The sequence below is a fragment of the Heterodontus francisci genome, chromosome 7, assembly GCF_036365525.1.
Source record: "Heterodontus francisci isolate sHetFra1 chromosome 7, sHetFra1.hap1, whole genome shotgun sequence".
Lineage (NCBI taxonomy): Eukaryota > Metazoa > Chordata > Chondrichthyes > Heterodontiformes > Heterodontidae > Heterodontus > Heterodontus francisci.
In genome coordinates this window covers 71,274,731-71,294,730 of record NC_090377.1, presented here as the reverse complement: position 1 = coordinate 71,294,730, position 20,000 = coordinate 71,274,731, and the positions used below count along the sequence as shown (strand labels likewise).

At 41.6% G+C, this 20,000-nt stretch overlaps 1 protein-coding gene across 1 annotated transcript in view; it reads left to right on the top strand.

Moving 5' to 3' along the window:
* The window catches only part of phgdh (phosphoglycerate dehydrogenase), a 49,525-nt gene extending 29,525 nt beyond the window's left edge, over positions 1 to 20,000 (top strand). Inside the window, exons 9-12 of the mRNA XM_068034560.1 lie at positions 464 to 602; positions 3,203 to 3,330; positions 9,577 to 9,802; positions 19,575 to 20,000. Of these exons, the coding sequence (XP_067890661.1) occupies positions 464 to 602; positions 3,203 to 3,330; positions 9,577 to 9,802; positions 19,575 to 19,729 (648 nt within the window). The 3' untranslated portion in view covers positions 19,730 to 20,000. The remainder of the gene's footprint in view (positions 1 to 463; positions 603 to 3,202; positions 3,331 to 9,576; positions 9,803 to 19,574) is intronic.

Genomic DNA, 20,000 nt, shown 5'->3' with positions numbered 1-20,000 from the left:
ACAGGAACTCTATCGTCTAATAAAAATGAGAGGAAAACAGAAAAAAACTCATGCACAAAATGGCCATGCAAGAAAAGTCATCCAGTATTGGAATCAAGAGTAGCATAAAATCTGATGAAAGGTCATAGATCTGAAACATTAACTTTGTTTTTCTCTCCACAGATGCTGCTAGACCTGCTGAGTGTTTCCATCATTTTCTGTTTTTCAGATTTCCAGCTTCCACAGTATTTTGCTTTTGTATCATAAAAGCTAAAGGTTTACTTTATCTGGAACCAAAGCAACTACTTAGAGAAAGTTGCCTCCGACCTTTGCAATGTTACAGAATACTTGATATGACTATATATAATGTCAAATTTGCAATTAGCCCCAGATTTTGTAATGGCATGTATTATTTGATTTTGACATTACTTTTATTTTGAACGGTAAAGCTGATTAACTGACTTTTTTTCTTGTCTTTTGTTAGATTAATGCCCAGGCTCTTAGCCATGCGATGGCTTCGGAAACCAAAGCCTGGATCCAGCTTGGGGAAGCACTGGGATTGGTGGCAAGAGCATGTGCTGGACAAGAAAATGGTCAAATTAAAGCAGAAGTTACCACACTAGGTAAGTGATGCAATTTGGATGAGTATTGTTGCTGTCCCCTTTCTCTGAGTTCCACAGCATTTAGGGGAACCAGTCTGCTCCTAGTTGAGATGGATGCAGTGCTATGGCAGTGTTTGAGAACAGATCTAGGAGAACGCAGTGTGTCCTGGTTCCTGCACAAGTCTCTGTTTGTGTTTTCTGACTCCTGACCTGAAGCCAGATTTTAAGCACAATATCCACCATTAGTGTTTTTGCTAATGATGTTAATGTAACTTTAGTAACTTGTTTTGAAGTTCAGTGGGCCAGACTTTACCATACTTCATTGTACACATTATAGCTGACGATGCATTTTACTATATCGGAGGTAGTTAACTATAATTCAATTTGTCCGAGAAAATGTTTTCAGTTGTGAAATAGAGCAATCTCATGGATGATTGGTTTTCTCATCTGTATTGCATGGAACAGTCCAATATATTTTCCATAACAGGATTTAGAGAGAGAAAATTAGGAATGCATGTCTAGCAAAAATATATGTACCTATTACTGTTTGCAAATCTAGAAGACAGGGAACTCAAAAATTTCTACTGGCATGTAAATAGTAAGTTGGTAAGAGGCGGGGTGGGTCCTTTTGGGGACAAAGAGTGATATATATACTTAGAGGTGCAGGGCAAGGCTAGAATACTTAATGAGTGCATTTATTACGTTTACTAAGGAAGAGGATGCTGAAAGAATATTGGTAGAGGTAATAGATGGGGTGAAAATCAGTGGGAAGAATATATTGGAAAGGCTGGATATCCTTAGAGTGGATTAGTGGCCAGGTTCAGATGGCTTGCATCCCAAGTTGCAAAAGGAAGTGGGGGATGAAAATATTGAAAACTATGGTAAGCCCTTTCACTCTTCCCTAGATACGGAGGAGTGCTAGAGGATTGGCGAGTGATCTGAAACATTAACTCTGCTTCTCTCTCCATAGATGCTGCCAGACTTGCTGAGTATTTCCATGCTACTCAGGTTTGGTTAGTTTTCAGTACACCTGTATACAGCATAGCTTTCTGTATTTCATTTAAACTATCAGTGCTTCTGGGTTGGATAGCCTCGCAAGTCTCAGCCACAAATTTTGATTTCAAGATAATACTGTCTCTTACCAGGTGTAAGGACATTCATAGTAACTACAAGCAGGTCAGTTTAACATCAGCAGTGGGTAAGGTTTTAGAAACAATAATCAGAAAAAATCAACAGGCACTTGGGAGAGATTTGAGTTCATTTAACGAGAGCCAGCGCAGATTTATAAAAGGCAGACCATGCTTGACTAGTTTAATTGAATTTTTTTGATGAAGTAACAGAAGGTTGCTGAAAGGAATGCAATGGATATTGTCTATATGGATTTAAGAAGGCATTTGACAAAATACCATATAAAAGGCTGGTTAACAAAACTGAGGCTCATGAATAGGAGGGTCAGTGTTAGCTTGGATTAAAAAAAAAAAATGGCTTAAAGACAGAAAACAGCAAGTCGTGGTAAATGGTTATTTTTGAGACTAGAGGATAGTAGACACTGGTGTTCCCCAAGAGTTGGTGCTGGGACCACTGCTTTTTTGGATGTATATAAATGACTTGAATATTGATTGAAATACAGAGTAAAATTTCAAAATTTGCTGATGTCAAACTTAGAGATGTGGCAAAAAATGAGGATGATACTAACTGACTGCGATAGGACATAGATAGGCCAGCAGGATGGGCAGTCAAGTAGCAGATGGAATTTCATACAGAGACATGTGAGGTGATGTATTTGGCAGAAGGGATAGGGAGAGCCAATATAGAATTAATGGCACAGTTGTAAAGTGTGTGCAGGGACAGAGGGGGCTGAGGTTCATGTGCATAGATCTTTGAAGGTGGCAGGTTACACTGAGAGATTAATTAACAATGGTATGTTGGATTTCATAAATAGAGGTTATTGAGTACAAAAGCAGGAAGTTGTGCTGAGCCTGTATAAAGCTCTGGTTTGGTCACAACTAGAGTATTGCATCCAGTTCTGGTCAGCACATTTTAGGAAGGATATGTGGGTTCTTGAGAGGGTCCAGAGGAGATTTACCTGAATGGTTCCAGGGATGGGGGATTTTAGTTACAAGGTTAGATTGGAGAACTGAGGTTGTTCTCCTTGGAGCAAAGGAAATTGAGGGGAGATCTGATAATAGGTGTACATAATTATGACGGGTTTAGATAAGATAAACAAAAAAAAAAACTGTTACCTTAGCTGGTGGTACAAGGACTAGGGGACACAAATTTAAGGTTTTGTGCAAGAGATACAGTGGGGAAATGTGAAGAAGAATTTCTTTTGCAGCAAGTGGCAATGACCTGGAACTCGCAGCCTAAGAGGGTAGCTGAGACGATCAAGGATTTGTTCAAGGGTTACAGGGATGGAGCAGGGGACTGGGATGGACTGTAGGGCAATCCAGGTATGGATTCTGAGCTGAATGGCTTCCTTCTGTGCAGTAATGACTCTTTCCTAGTTTGCTGTACAAGCATTGTGATTCACAGCAGTAGAAATGAAACATAAAAGGGATAAAGGTCAGTGAAGGAATATGATTAATATTTAAATTATGAAGTTTTTATTTGTAATTTTTAAGGTACATCCTTGAAAAATGCTGGGAATTGTGTTGCCACAGCTGTGATGGTAGGGCTTCTTAAAGGAGACTTGGAGAACCATGTCAACCTCATCAATGCATCCTTGTTTGCAAAAGAAGCAGGACTGGTTGTAAGTTGTTTTGTAATTTTTTCATGAAAATTATGTGCAATGTTTTAACTATCTCATTTTAATTCTAATTAGGAGTTTATTCTAAGAACCTTCTGAACTAACTGTCCACCTGGTGATGAGTGTGTGTTCATAGTCAGAAAAACTGCTCCCCAAACATCATGTATTAATAGACCTGTATGTGTGTACGTGCATGCTTTGGGGTGCATTTTATGATAAAGCAAATTTATTGAGGCAGTGGGTGCTCCATGTAGATTTAGTTAGTGCATGTAATGTAAGGTCAGTGTATTTGCTTGAATCACTGTGATCCAGCACATGTTGCACTGGGAGTGCCCCAGGTTAAAAAGCTGGCTATCCTGTGCTGGTAGCTTTTTAAAGACTAGCTGGTTGTCTTAATGCTGTCCTGTTTCTGATAAGGGGGAGAAATGGCTGCAATAAGCATATTAGGCAGAACAGCTCCATTTAATGAAGCAGCTCAAAGGTGTGTAGAAGACAATGACCTTCTTTGCATCTGATGCTTCCCTTCAGTAATGAAAAGTGCCTAAGCAGTTTTGATGGGGGTGGTTGGAAGAGTGAATGCTGTCTCTCCAATGCTTGGTAAGAAAAATTTTGTGTACGTTTAGCTTCATTTTCGTATGTTGGTACAGAAGCCATGTTAACAGCAGTTCAGTTTGTATTTGTTAGAATCACAGAAGGTAAATACACAATACCCTGACAACTAGCTAAATGCACAAGCTCTGCATGTTTTACCAGGGTATTATGTATTGCTGCTAAGGTAATGCAATTGCTACATATGGCAAGCAACAAGAACCCTAAACACATAGCAAACTCTGGTTCACAAACCAAGCTGCTGACTATTGGCTTGGGTATTAGGGTATCTGCTCGCAGAAGAAGGCGGCAACATTTGCAGATCAGGGAGGAGGTGAGTCACCTGACATTTAACGTATCTTGCCACATAAGCTCTTTTTTTGAAAAGAATGTCATAATTCGAAACTTGTTCTTGTGCTTTTGTTTCCCAAGAGAGGTAAATGGCAGAGCCCAATCTGTAAACTCAACTGAGCACCTTTACAGCACTCTGCGTCACCCACTCACAGTAGAAAGCACAGGCACAGATACATCTGCATTGTCAGTTCGTGAAGAAGAGAGCATAACTGAGAAGGAACAAGTGGAGGTGAATTGAAGGACATGCAATCCATTGGTTAAAGGGTCAGTTCAAGGGCTCCAGTGGCTGATGAGCCCAGAATTGGACACCTCGAGGCCAGGCTATAAATGTGGTTTAATAGTTCAGTATCAGCAGTTCACATAGCCATTTCAATCTGTGTTCAACAACATACACAGTTTGGAGACATCTGTAGAGGAATCCACAACCCACAAGTGTGCAGTACTGCATTATTACCTGTCCATACTGTAGACTACAATGGAGCATTTGGCCACTCCTTAGCCCTATGCAGCAGAGCTCTCCTTTGTTCAAGGTCCTACGTTCAGCCAGAGCTTATGTAACAAATGCTGTGTTTGGGGCTTTAGAGACTTTGGGCTCCAGTGCACAGCAGTCTATCTTGGCATTTAACATGTTGGAGAACAAATTATGCGTCACACTTCAACAACTCATTACTGCCCATTGTTTTGCTGCCATTTGGATTTCTGGCCATACAGCGGGGGTACCCAGCAGCTTCGTCCTGGCAAGCGATGGCTGAGATGTTTTCTCTCAGGACAAAGCTGCATCGATATCTTACAACTGCCCCATCTCAAATGATTACAGATATGTTACAAAGCATACAGGCACTACATCATTGCCTGTGGCAGAGCTATCTAATGACAAAGTCCAAGGAGATCAGCTTTGTTCCTCGGGCGTATACTGACTGAACTGCAGCAACCATCCACTTCCGTTCCTCCTGTTGCAAGAAAACATATGGAACATATGCTTCTCCAGCAGGAGACACATACCATATACGTTCACCTAAAGGGAAGAGGCAGTGCAAAAAAATGAACAAATCTATACAACTATGTAAAGATTAATAGAAGTTTGGATGATACTGTAATATGTCCCAACAGATCTTTAATATGAAGCTGATTAAGGTAGTTGGGGAGAAATGTTATATTAATATATTTTGATGTTTGATGGAGACCAGTGAAGGTGCTGCTTTATCTGTCAGAGACATTGGACACGTCACGGATAACAGGTGGTTTTGGGCAAAGAAACAAACCTATTCATTACAGACTGTCTTACAACTCTTGCTGAGTGATTATTTCTTTATACACAACTGTACTTAATATAGCACCTTTTAACATAAAACATCCCAAGGTGCTTCACAGGAGCATTATGAAGCAAAATGGGATCTCCAGCCACAAGCAGATATTAGGGCGGGTGGCCAAAAAGCTTGATCAAACGGGTATGTTTCTGAAGGGGGGCAGGGGTGGGTGGGGGGCGTTCCTTACAGGATAAAGTAAGGCCCAGAGGCAATAAATAATTTTGGACATTTTAACAAAGCTACACTGCATTTCTTCTCTAAGCAGATAACCATCTGGAGGAGGGTAGTGGGACCCTTGATGGAGGAAATGAGGATGTGCTGATCCTTGAATTAGCCAATGGCATCCACAACCTGCAACCCATCACACGGCTGCAATGCATAATAAGTTAATGAAAGAGCCACCACAACTTCCATCGTGATGCCCTTAAAAAGTGTAATATGAGACTTAATTATCTTGATGGATTGGTCAAGTGATTTGTTGCATTGTAACTTATTACTCAATCCAGCTCCTAAGTAGAAAACAGGAATAAGGTACATAAAGTGAGTGTTAGATAGTACTACTTCCTTCTCCAGTACTATGTTGGATAGGAGTAGACTAAGAAGGACTACAAGGAATACAAAGACTGGATTGGAATGCATATACGTAAACACAAGGTGTGGCAAGCTAAAAGTGCAAATTTCCGCATGGGAATATGATGTAGTGGCAATAACGGAAATGTGGCTTAAAAATGGTGAGGACTGGGTGCTTAATATTCATGGGTGCAAAGTGTTCAGAAAAGTTAGGAAAGGGAAAAAGGGAGGTGGGGTGGCAGTACTGATTAGGGAAGACATTGTAGTGTTGGAAAGTGAGGATGTCCTCGATGGGGCAAGGATGGAATCCATTTGGTTGGAGTTGAGAAGCAAAAGAGGTACAATCATGCTACTGGTGGATTTCAATAGGCCTTCAAATAGTGAGAAATAGAGGAGAAAATCTGCAGAGATGTGCAAGAACTATAGAGTGGTGATATTGGGGGATGTTAATTACCCAAATATTGATTTTAGGATAATCTTGGCGTAGTGGGAAAAGAGGGAGAGGAATTTCTGAAATGTGTTCAGGAGAAGTTTCTTTACCAGTATGTTCACCTTCCAACTCTGAAGAATGTTATAGCTAGATCTGGTACTGGGGAATGAAGTGGACCAAGTGTCTGGGAGGCCTCTTGGGTAAGAGTGATCTAATCATAAAGTTTAGATTAATAATGGAGAAGAGCAAGGAATGAACTGAAGTAGAATTTCTACATTGGAAGAGGGAGGGCTAATTTCAATGGGATAAGAAGGGATCGATCTAGGGTAAAATGGAACCAAAGATTGACAGGAAAATCTGTAACGCAACAATGGGTACCTTTTTAAGGTACAAGATAGGTATGTTGCAACAAGGGCAGAAGGTGGAGGAACCAAAGTCTGGGCTGCTGGGATGATAAAGATATCGAATATGAAGAAACAAAAAAAAGGGTCTATGATGCATATCTGGTGAATCCTTAAGCAAGAACAAAGCCAAATACAGTAAGGTGGTGGGGGGGGAAATAAGACTGGCAAGGAGAATTAGAATAAAATGGCAGTTAAGGGAACCCAAAAATCTTCAACCAGCATGTAAATAGTAAAAAGTGAGGTGTATCTTATTCAGGCCAAAGTGGGTGATGTATGCTTAGAGGTGCAGGGCAAGGCTAGAATACTTAAATGAGTACTTTGTATTGCTGATTACTAATGAAGAGGATGCTAACAAATTATCAGTAGAAATGGAGATGTTAGAAGTAATAGAAGGGGTGAAAATTGATGGGCAGGGTGTACCAGAAAGGCTAGCTATGCATCGAGTGGATATGTAGCATGGTCCAGATGGCTTGCATCCCAGGTTACTAAAGGAAGTTGGGGTGGAGATGGTGAAAGGCTTGATATAATCCTGCAATCTCTCCTAGATTATGGGGGAGGTGCTATAGGATTGGAGAGTGGCAAATATGACCCCTTCTTTCAAGAAAGGGTGTAAAGGGCATACATATCTCGTAACTATGGGCCGGTCAATTTGACATCAGTGGTGGGTAAGGTTTTAGAAACAATTATCAGGGAAAAAATTAACAGGCAGTTGCCGAAGTTTGAATCAATTTAGGAAGATTTGACACTGATCTGTAAAAGGCAGATTGTGCTTGACTAATTGAATTTTTTTGATGAAGTGACAGAGAAATTTGTTGAAGACAATGCAGTGAAGGTTTCCTGTATGAATTTTAAGTGTTTGACAAAGTACCACATAAAAGGCTGGCTAACAAAATTTGTGGAAGAGGAGGACAATTGGTTTAAGGATAGAAAAGAGACGTGGTAAATGGTTGTTTTTTCAGACTGGAGGGTAATTGACAGTGCTGTTGCGTAAGGGTCCTTGCTAGGACCAGCGCTTTTTAAAAATATATTTACAAATGTCTTGGATGTAAGAAGACCGAGTAAAATTTCAACATTTGCTGATAACAAACGTGGAGGTGTGGCAAAAAGTGCGGACAATACCAATCGACTGTAACAGGACATGGGTAGGCTAGCAGAATGGGCAGATGAGTGCCAGATGATATTTAATAGAGAAAAGTGCGAGGTGATGTTTCAGGTACAAGCTAGGTACATTCCAACAAGGACGGAAGGTGGAGGAACCAAAGTCAGGGCTCCTGGGATAACGAGGCTAGAGTATGATGAAACAAAAAAAGAGGGTCTATGGTGCATGTCAGGTGAATTCTTAAGCAAGAACAAAGCCAAATACAGTAAGTTGAGAGGCAATATAGGCTTATTGGCCTGGTTCTAAAGACCTGGAACAGAGGGGCCTGGGGGTTCATGTGATAGATCTTCATAGATCTTTGAAGGTGGCGGGGCTTTTAAGAGAATAATTAGCAAAGCTTATGGAATCTTGGGTTTCATAATAGTGATATTGAATACAAAAGCAAGGGAATTATGCTGAACCTTTTTATAAAGCTCTGGTTAGGCCACAACTAATGTATTGCATCATATTCTGGTCACCACATGTAAGGACCTTGAGAAGGTGTGGGGGAGATTCACCATAATGGTTCCATGGACGAGGGATTCTAACTGCATGGTTAGGTTGGAGAAGTTGGGGTTGTTCTCCTCTTAGCAATGGCGATTGAGGGGAGATTTGACAGAGATGTACAAGGTTAGGACAGGCTTAGATAAGGTAGACAAAAGCTGTTCCCATTAGCTGATGGTACAAGAGCTAGGGGATGCAGATCTAAGGCTTTGGGTAAGAGATGCAGAGGGAATGTGAGGAAGAACTTTTTAACGCAGCGAGCGGCATTGAGGGTGTGGAAGCAAAGATGATCAATGATTCCAAAAAGAAATTGAATGGGCATGAGGGAAATAAACTTTCAGGGCTACGGGTATAGAGTGGGGGAATAGGACTGACTGGATTCCTCTACAGAGAGCTTGCATGGATGCAATGGGCTGAATGGCGGCCTCTTGTGCCTTTATGACTGAATCTCTACGACTAAGTATTCTGAAGAGAAAATCATTTGAAAATGTTTATCAGCAGTCTTTCACAATTCATTACTTATTCAACGTTTCTGCTCATCTCACTTGGTAGCAATCTTGCCTGAATTAGGTTCAAACCCCACTGTGGACCTGGATGTCAATTCTAGGGTGACATTAAGGGACTGCTGCATTGTTGGAGGTGCTGTCCTTTGAATGAGATACTGAAAGGGGATCTCCATTTGTCTGCTGGATATTTTTTTTTTAAAACTTCTGGCACATTTTGAGTAAGGACAGAGTTCTTTTAGTGTCCTGGCCAATCTCTCTCCCTTATCCATCACCACCAAAAAGAGTTTATCTGGTAGTTTATTTGTTGCCTGTGGGACCTTGCTTTGTGCAAATTTTCTGCTACATTTGCCTACATCATAACAGTAATCATGGATCATGAAGCGCTTTGTGATGGCCTGATTTAAGGTGCTGTATAAATGTACATTCCTCTTCTTTTTTTTTTCTGCAGATAACCAGTAAGCACTTCGACTCAACTTCAGGTTCTCCCACTAATCTGTGTGTCCTGGAGATCTCTACTTCTGGTGCCTCCCATAAACTTTTGGGTTCTGTACAAGCAGGTATTCCTGTGCTACTGGAACTTGATGGAGCAACATTAGGACAGGCAGTTCCTCTCGTGGGAAACCTGTTGATTTACAAGGTTGTGCAAAATCCTCAAATGTTGCCATCTGTTGTGGGTAAGGAATGCAGCTATTATCTTTTGGAATCTCTTTTGCCTATGTTTGACGTCAGCATTAGTGTTTATCTGTAATTGTGTTCATTATTGCCTCTTGATATGGTTAAATATAAGAAAGTTAAATGTTAGCCAATTAAAGTTAAATAAGAGATACATCTTTTCAGTGTATGTGCTGTCTAAGGACAATCCCTAATTTTATTTTTTTTGGCAAAACTTAAGGTCTGTTATTTTATACTTCTACTGTATTCAAATCCAGAAACTTTAAGAATTCTAGGCTTCAAACTGCAAATCTATAGTATAAAACGTCAATAAACTGGTCATAAATTTGCAGTGGATAACTGCATTGTGGAGTCGACAGCCAAGAAGTCTCGAGGTTTGGTCAGTGTTTAATTTGGCCTGTCACAATAAAAACTGCAATTAGTCTCCATTCCTCTGTACTTGGATTGTAGAATTCTCATTCAAAACATTTGACCCATTGAAAGTTCTACCATTACCCTTAAAAACAGAAAATTCTGGAAATACTCAGCTGCTCAGGCAGTTTCAGTGGAGAGAGAAACCGTTAACAACCAGGATTTTTCGGAAGCAGCAGAGGTCCTGCCGCCAGGGCCAAAAGCTGGGGGAGGGGGCGGGGGTGATGCTGCACATTTTACGGGCAACAGGCCAATTAAGGACAGCACCCCACCCCCAAGAGCTGCCAGCCCAATCAGAGGACCAGCAGCATCATTTGGGAGCAGTGGCCACTGCTGGGGCTACATCTAGAGGTCAAAGGTGCATCAAGACATGTACCAACAAAGTAAAATAAGTGAAGTCTGGGGCACTAGGGCCAGTCAGGCAGGCCCCAGTGAGGTAGTTGGGTGGGGGCGTTGCCGAGGGCAGCCATCATGGGCCAAAGTGTGGTGAAAAAAAGACGGCCGCCCCCCACCCCTCTGGAGCCTGCTGGGGTGCCACTAGTTACCCCCTTGCAGCGGAGCCCCCCGCACCCCCCCCCCCCCCCCCCCCCCCCCCCCCGGTTGCTGGTAAAATATTGGAGGTGGGACGAGGCCCTTAATAGGCCACTTAAATGGTTCAATTGGCCTCCGGACAGGCAGACTGTCTGGAACCTTTCCTGCCACTGGCAAAAAGACATGGTGGCAGAAAGGTGTCGGGTACGCCACCTGATGCCTTCCCACCTCTGACCCCATCTCCAAAGTCCCAGTAAAATTCTGGCCAACATTTCAGACCATTGTCCTTTCATCCATTTTGACACATGGTCATTGAGCTGAAGTGTGAACTCTGTTTCTCTCTCCACAGATGCTGCCTGACCTCCTTCTGAGTATTACCAATATTATTTCTGAATACTATGGGTGTTGGAAATTTGCTTTTCCATTATCTTCCTTGGTTGAGAATGCAAGTGGAGTCTGATTGGGGTTGAGTTGGCTTCAGGATGACTTGCTTGGTGGTTGGAGATTTGAACAGAGACTGGCATGTTCGGCATCACTTAGGGGCACTGTTGATCTGTCAGATAGCCTAGCTCACTAGTGTGATCTGAACAGGGCAGATCTGTCACTGGGGCTTGGACTTTTCCCTTTCAATTCCAGATGACCCTGCAAGCCAGTGCCCCAAGTGGTAGGGTGGCCCTAACTGGACAAGCAGTAAGTATCTCATCAGTGTATGCTGGTAAATTTTCAGTTTTAACTGCTGAAAGACCTGAAGTACATCCTTTTAGTCTTGACGGTTGGCACACTGTTACACTTGAGCTTTCTGGATTTCCATTACTGTGGTGTGGCCCTACATTCTTTCTACCCTTGATGAATGGCAGGTGGAAGTTGGGTAAAGAAGGCAAACCCAGAAGTGGGTATGGTACCATCATAGTTATGTTACTGAACTAGTAATCCAGAGGCCTGGATTAACGTTTGAGGCAGTTCAGATCCCACACAAAAGCTGGGAAATTTAAATTAAGTTCATTGGGAATAAAAATTGGGTATCAGTAATGTTGACCATAAAACTACTGGATTGTCATAAAAAGCCATTTGGTTCACTTATATTCTTTTGAGGGAAGGAAACTGCATGTCCTTGCGTGGTCTGGCCTATATGTGACTCCAGACCCAAAACAATAGCTTTTAACTATCTTCTGAAATGACATAACAAGCCAGTCCGTTGTCTCCAGGGCAATTAGGGATGGACAACAAATGCTGGCCTTATCAGCAATGCCCACATCCCATGAATGCATTCTTATTTTTAAGAAAATACCCTGCAGGTTTTACCTTGTATACTAACTTCCCCCTCATTGCTGAGGTTGGAAGAGCCACAGCTCCATCTTCCTCTGGTCAATTGCATTCACCCTTACAAAATCTTGGTATATATTGTATCAGATAACTAAGTCATGGTCATGTCAAACAAATGAACAAATTTAAATCAAACCATTGAAGAAACATATTCATAGAATCTTCAAACCATTGAAGAAACATATTCATAGAATCTGCATCTGCCTGTGATGATTGCTTGGCAATTACAATGAGATCTTCAACTGTTCTGAAAAGAATGCATTTCTCTCATTTTAAGGAAGAGACAAAAGACTTGCATTTATATAGCACCTTTCACGACCTCAGGATGTCCCAGAGTGCTTACCAGCCAATCATAAAGACGGTGACACAGTGGTAATGACTGAGCTCATCCAGAGGCCCTAGCTAATGTCCTTGGGACATGCATTCAAATCCCAACATGGCAGCTGGTGGAATTTTAAATTCAATTAATTAAAAATCTGGACTTGCAAGCTGGTTTTAGTAATGGTGCCATCAATTGTTATAAAAACCCTTCAGTTCAGTAATGTCCTTTTAGGGAAGGAAATCTTACCTGATCTGGCCTACGTGTGACTCCAGACCCACAGCAATGTGGTTGACTCTTAACTGCTCTCCGAAATGTTCTAACAAGCCACTCACTTGTCAAAGGAGGTTAAGGATGGGCCACAAATTCTGGCCTTGCTAGTGATGCCTACATCCCATGAAAGAATTTTTTAAAAAAAAGTTTTTTTTGGAAATGTAGTTAATGTCAGGTGATTAACCTAGATCACAACTAATACCGTAACCAAGCTATAGAGGTGTGAGGATAAAATATCCCAAATGATTAGAGTACCCCATAAACTGCAAAACTCTCCTCCAATTAAAGCTAACTCAATCGGGTGAGTTCGATTATTGATGGGCAATCTGCTCTGCCAGATTACTACTCAGTTAAGATGAAAATCTAACCTATTTTATCATCCCCTTGTACTTCAAAAGATTTAATCCCACCCACTGGTAATATCTCAACATTAGACAGTTTCACAGAAGAGGTTGATGAGACTTAAACCAGATTTTCAGGTAATGCCATGTCAAATCCTCCATGAATGTTTTGCCGTGTCAGTATGAAAGCAAGTCACACATGGAAGATGGATGTCATCTGAACCTCAGAAGCTTATAATTTATGCATGATAATTTTCCAGGTATGCTGTAATGGACAGGATCCAGTTTATCCATCGTACTTTGTATTGCTACTAATCTAGAATGGATTCTTATGTAGACCAACTCAACAATCTGAACGTGTCTATTTGTGTGGTACGTACTAGTCAAATGCACTTTTTTGACTAGATGCACCTTCAAACATAATTTTCTGTCAGGTCTTGTAGGAGATCCTCTGGATGAGTTAGGATATCTAACCAGAGTGAGGTTACTAAATCCCTTCAAGAGAAAAATGCCACTATCGTCTGTGATGTCATGAAGTGCAGTTCTGACAGTTTAAAAACCAGTGAAGCCACATATGTCCCAGTTGTTGTGGTTTTGGCCTGCATAAGTGCATATGGCAGCCTTGATTGATCGCTTTCTGTTTTGTTTATCTAAGGATGACAAACGTCAAATATGGTGTTTAATTCCTTGTGCTTCTGTTCTGCCTTCAAACACTGCACTTGTAAACGGTTGACTCCAAGACATTACTGCAGGAGCTCTTCAGGGTAGTATCCTAGGCACAACCATCTTCAGCTGCTTTATCAGTGATCTTCCCTTCAACATAAAGTCAGAAGTGGGGATATCATTGACTGCACAGTGTTCAGTACCATTCACAACTCCTCAGATACTGAAGCAGTCCATGTCCATATGCAGCAAGACCTGGACAAAAGCCAGGCTTGGGCTGATAAGTGGCAAGTTACATTTGTGCAACACAAGTGCCAGGTAATGACCATCTCCAACAAGAGCAAATTTAACCATCTCCCCTTGACATTCAGTGATATTGTCATCGCTGAATCCCCCACTATCAATATCATGTGGGTTACCGTTGACCGGAAACTGAACTGGACCAGCCATATAAACATTGTGGCTACAAGAACAGGTCAGAGACTAGGAATTCTGTGGCAAGTAACCCACCTCCTGACTCCTCAACCTCTCCACCATTTACAAGGCACAAGTCAGGAATGTGATAGAATACTCTCCACTTGCCTGGATGAATGCAGCTCCAGCAGCACTCCAGAAACTTGCAGCCATCCAAGACAAAGCAACCCACTTAATTGGCACTCCATTCACCACCTTAAACAACGCCCACATCCCATGAAATAAATAATATTCAAAAAAACTCTAGTTAGAACCACAGTGGAAGTCCAAAATACAGAACTTTCTACAACTGATTGCTCTTTTCCTAAAACATCGGGTGTCTAGTGGGCAATGGTCTACCCATTTGGACAAGACTGTACTAACCAGTAACAATTATTGTTAGATCGTGAAAGGGTCCAATCGAGATCATCTCACATTCCTGGAGAGTTTTACACACTGCTAAGCATGTTGGAGCCTGCAGTGTTGGTTTTGAAACATGGCCAATCTGTACATAACTAATAGGCTGTGTTTGACAACACAACCACTAGGTGGTGCAGTACTTGCACATGCGCAAATGCAGGCTCTTCAATTGGAACGTCAATGTCTGCGATGTTTAGGTAGCTTCCAGGATTAAAGATGGTGCTGCTCAGTTTATCACAGGAAATGCTTATGGCTGGATTGTTCTAGCAAACTAACATTCCATTAAATTGGATGGAAGCCCAGTAATATGCAACTATGTAATTATAGGATACTAACTGTAATCCTCAAATCCATTTTTAATATTCCAGTAATCCTATTAAATACAAAAGGAATTTTATGATTTAACTTCCAATGGAAATTCAGTGAATTGCCACCCCGATCGAAAATCGGGCAGAGTATAAATGTGCTACCAACTCATTATTGTGATTCTTTTATGTGACTGACCAGGACTGACTTTACCCAAACGCAGCTCCTATCTCCTGCCCCTCTGGCCGCTCTTTGTCTTTTTTCCCCTATTTCTCCCCCCCCCACCCCTTTAGCAACTCTCTTTCTGCCCTTTCTCCCCACTGGCCACTTCACCCCCACCGCCCTCCACTCCCACTTCCCTGCCGCATTGCTCCTCGCTTTGCGCCACCCTGCTCTCCGGCTGCTCGTGGGGAACAGTCGGGCAAGGGAGTGGGGTGGGGGGTGGCTGACTGGAAGAAGTGTTGAGGCCTGGAGTGAGTTGCCCGGGTGGGGGGAGAGAAGAGAGAGAGAAGAGAGGTCAGTGGGGCGGGAGCGAGTGACTGGGATCGAGCACCAGCCTCAAAATCTCCCATTCAGCCGCTTCCTCCAGCCGAGTGGGGGACTGGATACCCAATGATGTGTTATCGCGCATGTGCGAAGATAGACCAGGCGTGGATATGCCATGACGTTGATGCTGCACGATGACATCATCCCGCACACGCGCCACTTAGACCTGGCAAGATTTAGCTGCGCATGTGTGCACTTGACGCACTGGTGTCAGGAATCACTTTGTAACTAATATCTTTTCTCATATCTGGTGTCATGCTAGGCCCCCACCTGCCAAGAATGAGGTACATTAATTTTGTCATGAACATTGATTTTTAAACTGTTACTGGAGTTAAGAAAGGACTTGTTAAACAGATCAGCTGTGGCTGGAAAAGACATTTGCATATTAACACAGTGTTTGGAAGGACAAAGCAGCCATTCCTTGACTCATTCATCCCACAATGGACGTTTGATCACCAGACATTGAAGGTGGGGGAGTTCGCATTTCAGGTTGACTGCTAAGATGGCCAAATACACAAACTGACATGGTCAAACCAGCTGGTCAAATGACTAACCTGCTGGGCAACCTGTGTTTTTTGAATCAGTTTGGGCAGAAAGCTGTTTGTTTGCTCCTGGACTGAAGATCTCTCTCCTCTCTGCTCCCATCTCTTTCTCACAAGCCTCTGAATCCACTGAAGACATATGAACCCAAAGAGAGAAAAGTCTCCTACAGCAAACAAGGTTTAAGAAGAATACTGGGCCCCAATGAAAAGCAAGATCTACCTACAATCAAGGACTCTACAGTGAGCTCGAAGAACAGGAACAAAAACTCTTCAGATATTGCCTCAAGTCTTTCCACTTTTTCTTCTCTTTTCTGTCTCGATTTGCATGTGTGTATCGCGTATGGATGTTAGTGTGGGGTGTGGCGTGTATCCGTAGGCGTTAACCGAATTAGAATTTAAGTTTAATAAATTTCAACTTTTCTTTAAACCCAAGAGCCAAACAAGGATTCACCAAGGGGGAGCTAAAAACACGTGTGTTTAAAATTAAACACTGTTACAGTAAGACCAGGTGAAGGCTGAAAGGGAACTCTAGACCTCTTTCTCACCTGGTCGTAACACTGACCAGAGACTGTAACGCTGTTCTTGTGATACCCAAGTGCCTACTTGGTTAACAACATATGAAATGAGCACAGGAGTAAACTGCACAGTCCTTGAATCTGCTTTGCCATCGTTGAACATCTACATCAGTTCTACTTTCCTTTCCCTATATCCCTTGATTCTCTTTGTGCCCTAAAATCTTTTTGTCTTGAATATACTCAAACTGCGCATCCACAGCCTCCTCGTGTGGAGAATTCCAAAGATTCGCAACCCTCTGAAGAAATTTCTCCTCAATCTCAGTCCTAAATGGTTGATCCCTTATCCTGAGACTGTGACCTCTAGTTCTAGACTCTCCAGGCAAGGGAAAGTCTCTCGGTATCTATCCCGTCAAGCCCTTAAGAATTTTATATGCTTCAATGAGACCTCCTCTCAATTTTATAAATTCCAGAGAACATAAGCCCATTCCACTTATTCTCTCATATGACGAACACTCATCCCAGGAATCAATCCAGTGAACTTGTTACACCCCCTTCAAGGCACATATATTCTTTCTTGGGTAAGGAGACCAGAACTGTATGCAATACTCCAGAAGTGGTCTTACCAAAGCCCTGTATGAATGCAACAATGCTTACTTTTATACACTAATTCTCTTGCAATAAACATTAACATACCATTTGCCTTCCTAATTGCTTGCTGAACCTGCGTATTAACTTCGTGATTTGTTAGGTAAGGACCATGACTCTGAATACTAAAAGTTACTAATCTTTTTTTTAAAATCTACTTTTCCATCCTTCTTACCAAAGTGGATAATTTCACACTTTTCCCCCGTATGCTTCATCTGCCACCTGGAATCTTCTTGCTCAATCACTGTCCCTTTGCAGCCTCTGAGTCCTCCTGGCAGCTTGCTTTTCCCACCTAGCTTTGTATCATCAGTTAAGTTGGATACATTACACTCGGTCCCCTCGTCTAATTCATTGAAAGAGATTGTAAATAGCTGAGGCCCAAGCAGTGATCTTTGTGGCACTCTGCTAGTTGCACCCTGCCATCCTGTAAATGACCTGTTTATTCCTATAACCATAGAATGGTTATGGAATTCTCTTGCATAAACAATTTGCAACTTTTTCAGTGCATGGTGATTCGGGATGCTTTCAGATTCATAATTGGCATGCTTAGCATGGTATTACATCAAATCTGCCTGGAATGCTAGAACTGTGTCCCCTTTTCACTGTTGGGACTGGGGGGTGGTGCACTTCTAAGCAGTCTAAACAACAGAGATTCATCATGCAAATTTTCAGCAGTTCCAATTGGAACTATTAGGACTTGACCAGGATTAATCTCTGTGCTCTCGGGTAGAAATTCTAATCCTGTCTCTGCAGGGTTTCTATACTGTGTATTTGGTATCACATTATCATTCCTCATTCCATGGATTGCAGAATTTTGTCTTGTTTTTCAGTTTTGATGTGTAAAACTAAAAATTGACACTTCCCCTAAAATAGATGCCTGACTGTGATCCTTTTAAGAGATGCTAAAAGATCCCATGACACTATTTTGAAGAAAAGCAGAAAAGTTCTCCTGGACTCCTGGCCATCCTATATCCATTAATCAACACCACTAAACAGTTTAAATGATCATTTATTTCATTGTTGTGTTTCGAACCTTGCTATGTGCAAATTGGCTGCTGCATTTCCCTACATTAGAATAGTGACTACAATTTAAAAGTAAAATGGCTGTAAAGTGGTTTGGAACATCCTGATGCTATGAAAGGGGTTATGTGAATGAAAGTTCTTTCTTTAAATGCTATTTTTTTTCCAGGTAGAACATTTTCCATTTATCCTAAGACCCTCTGTTTTCTTTTTTAAACTTCCCAGTCAATGTGGACAGTTCTAAAGTGTGTGCAGGGACAGAGGGATGTGAATAGATCTTTGAAGGTGACAGGACATATTGCGCGAGAGTAGTTAGCAAAATATATGGGATCTTGGGCCTCTTAAATGAAGATAATAAGTACAAAAGGTAGGGTAGTTATGCTGAACCTTTATAAAGCTCTGGTTAGGCCACAACTAGAGTATTATGTCCTGGTCACCACACTTTAGGAAGGATGTGAGGGTCCTTGAGAGGATGTAGAGATGGACCACACTAGTTCCAGGATGGGGAATTTCATTACATTTAGGTTGGAGAAGTTGGGGGTTGCTCTCCTTGGAGCAAAGGAGATTGAGGGGAGATTTGATAGAGGTGTACAAGATTAAGACACGTTTAGATAAGTTAGGCAAAGATAAACTGTTCCCATTAACTGATGGTACAAGAACTAGGGGACACAGATTGCAGGTTTTGGGCAAGAGATACAGGTATTGATGTGGGGAAGAACTTTTTCACGCAGTGAGTGGTAATGATCTGGAATGCACTGCCTAAATGTGGAAGCAGAGATGGTCAATGATTTCAAAAGAAAATTGGATGGGCACTTGAGGGTGATAAACCTGCAGGGCTGTGGGGTAGGGCAGAGGAATGGGGCTGACTGGATTGATATACAGAAGGCTGGCATGGACTTGATGGGCAGAATGACTCTATTTGTCCTCTGTTCCCATGAGCCTCAATTGTTCCTACTAGTCTCACGAGGAACTTTGTCGAACACTTTAAAAATTAAAGTAAGCTATATCAACTGGTTTACCTCTGTTTAGTAGCTGAGTTGCCTCCTTCGAGTTGTTGTAAGTTTGTAGGGTATGACCTGTTATTTCTAAACCATTCTGACTGTTCTCTACTTTTTTTTTAATCGCACCCCATAGAAGTTCCCTCGAGCATTTTTCCTACAGTATTCAAGAATGCTATTCTGTCACACATACAACTTGCCAATTACAATATGACAGATCTTTGTCACATCTTTTTCAAAATTCTTGCATGGACAAGTCCATTCATATTGATATATTGCATGCTGCTGATGTATTTGCACTAAAATCCTCTCGTGTGTCTGTGTGTGTGACCTCCTGCTGGCCACAAGAGTTTAATGATCCAATGTAAACTATAGTTTAAATGACCAACTTTGAATAATTTTAGTATTGTGATATCATTGGTTACTGCTTCAGGTGAAGATAAAATTTCTGCTTTTTTTTTTATTCAGGTGTGCTTACTTCAGCTGGTATTCAGATTGAGTCATACAATGTTTCAGCTGTTTTGGAGGGAGAACAGTGGTGTATTATGAGAATTGCCTCACTGTTAGCAGATATGAATTCTCTCGGACCATATGTGAAAGCGTCAACACAGCTGACAATATGAAAAACCAAATTAATTTGGCATTCTAAAAACCTGCAGCACAATTTAGAAGTAAGTTTGATCATAGTGTTGGGGAACAAAAATAGGATTGCACTTCAACGATGGTGCCTTTTCTTTCATACTTTTCAACAAGTGTTGTCAATACCTTGTCTATCAAATCTAGTAGCAATTATGATGAAATGTAAAGCAACTAACCTAAACAGAATCCATTGTATAACTACATAGTTATGTAGCTCTAACATTAATTTGGTTTTCATTGCAATAATAAATACCA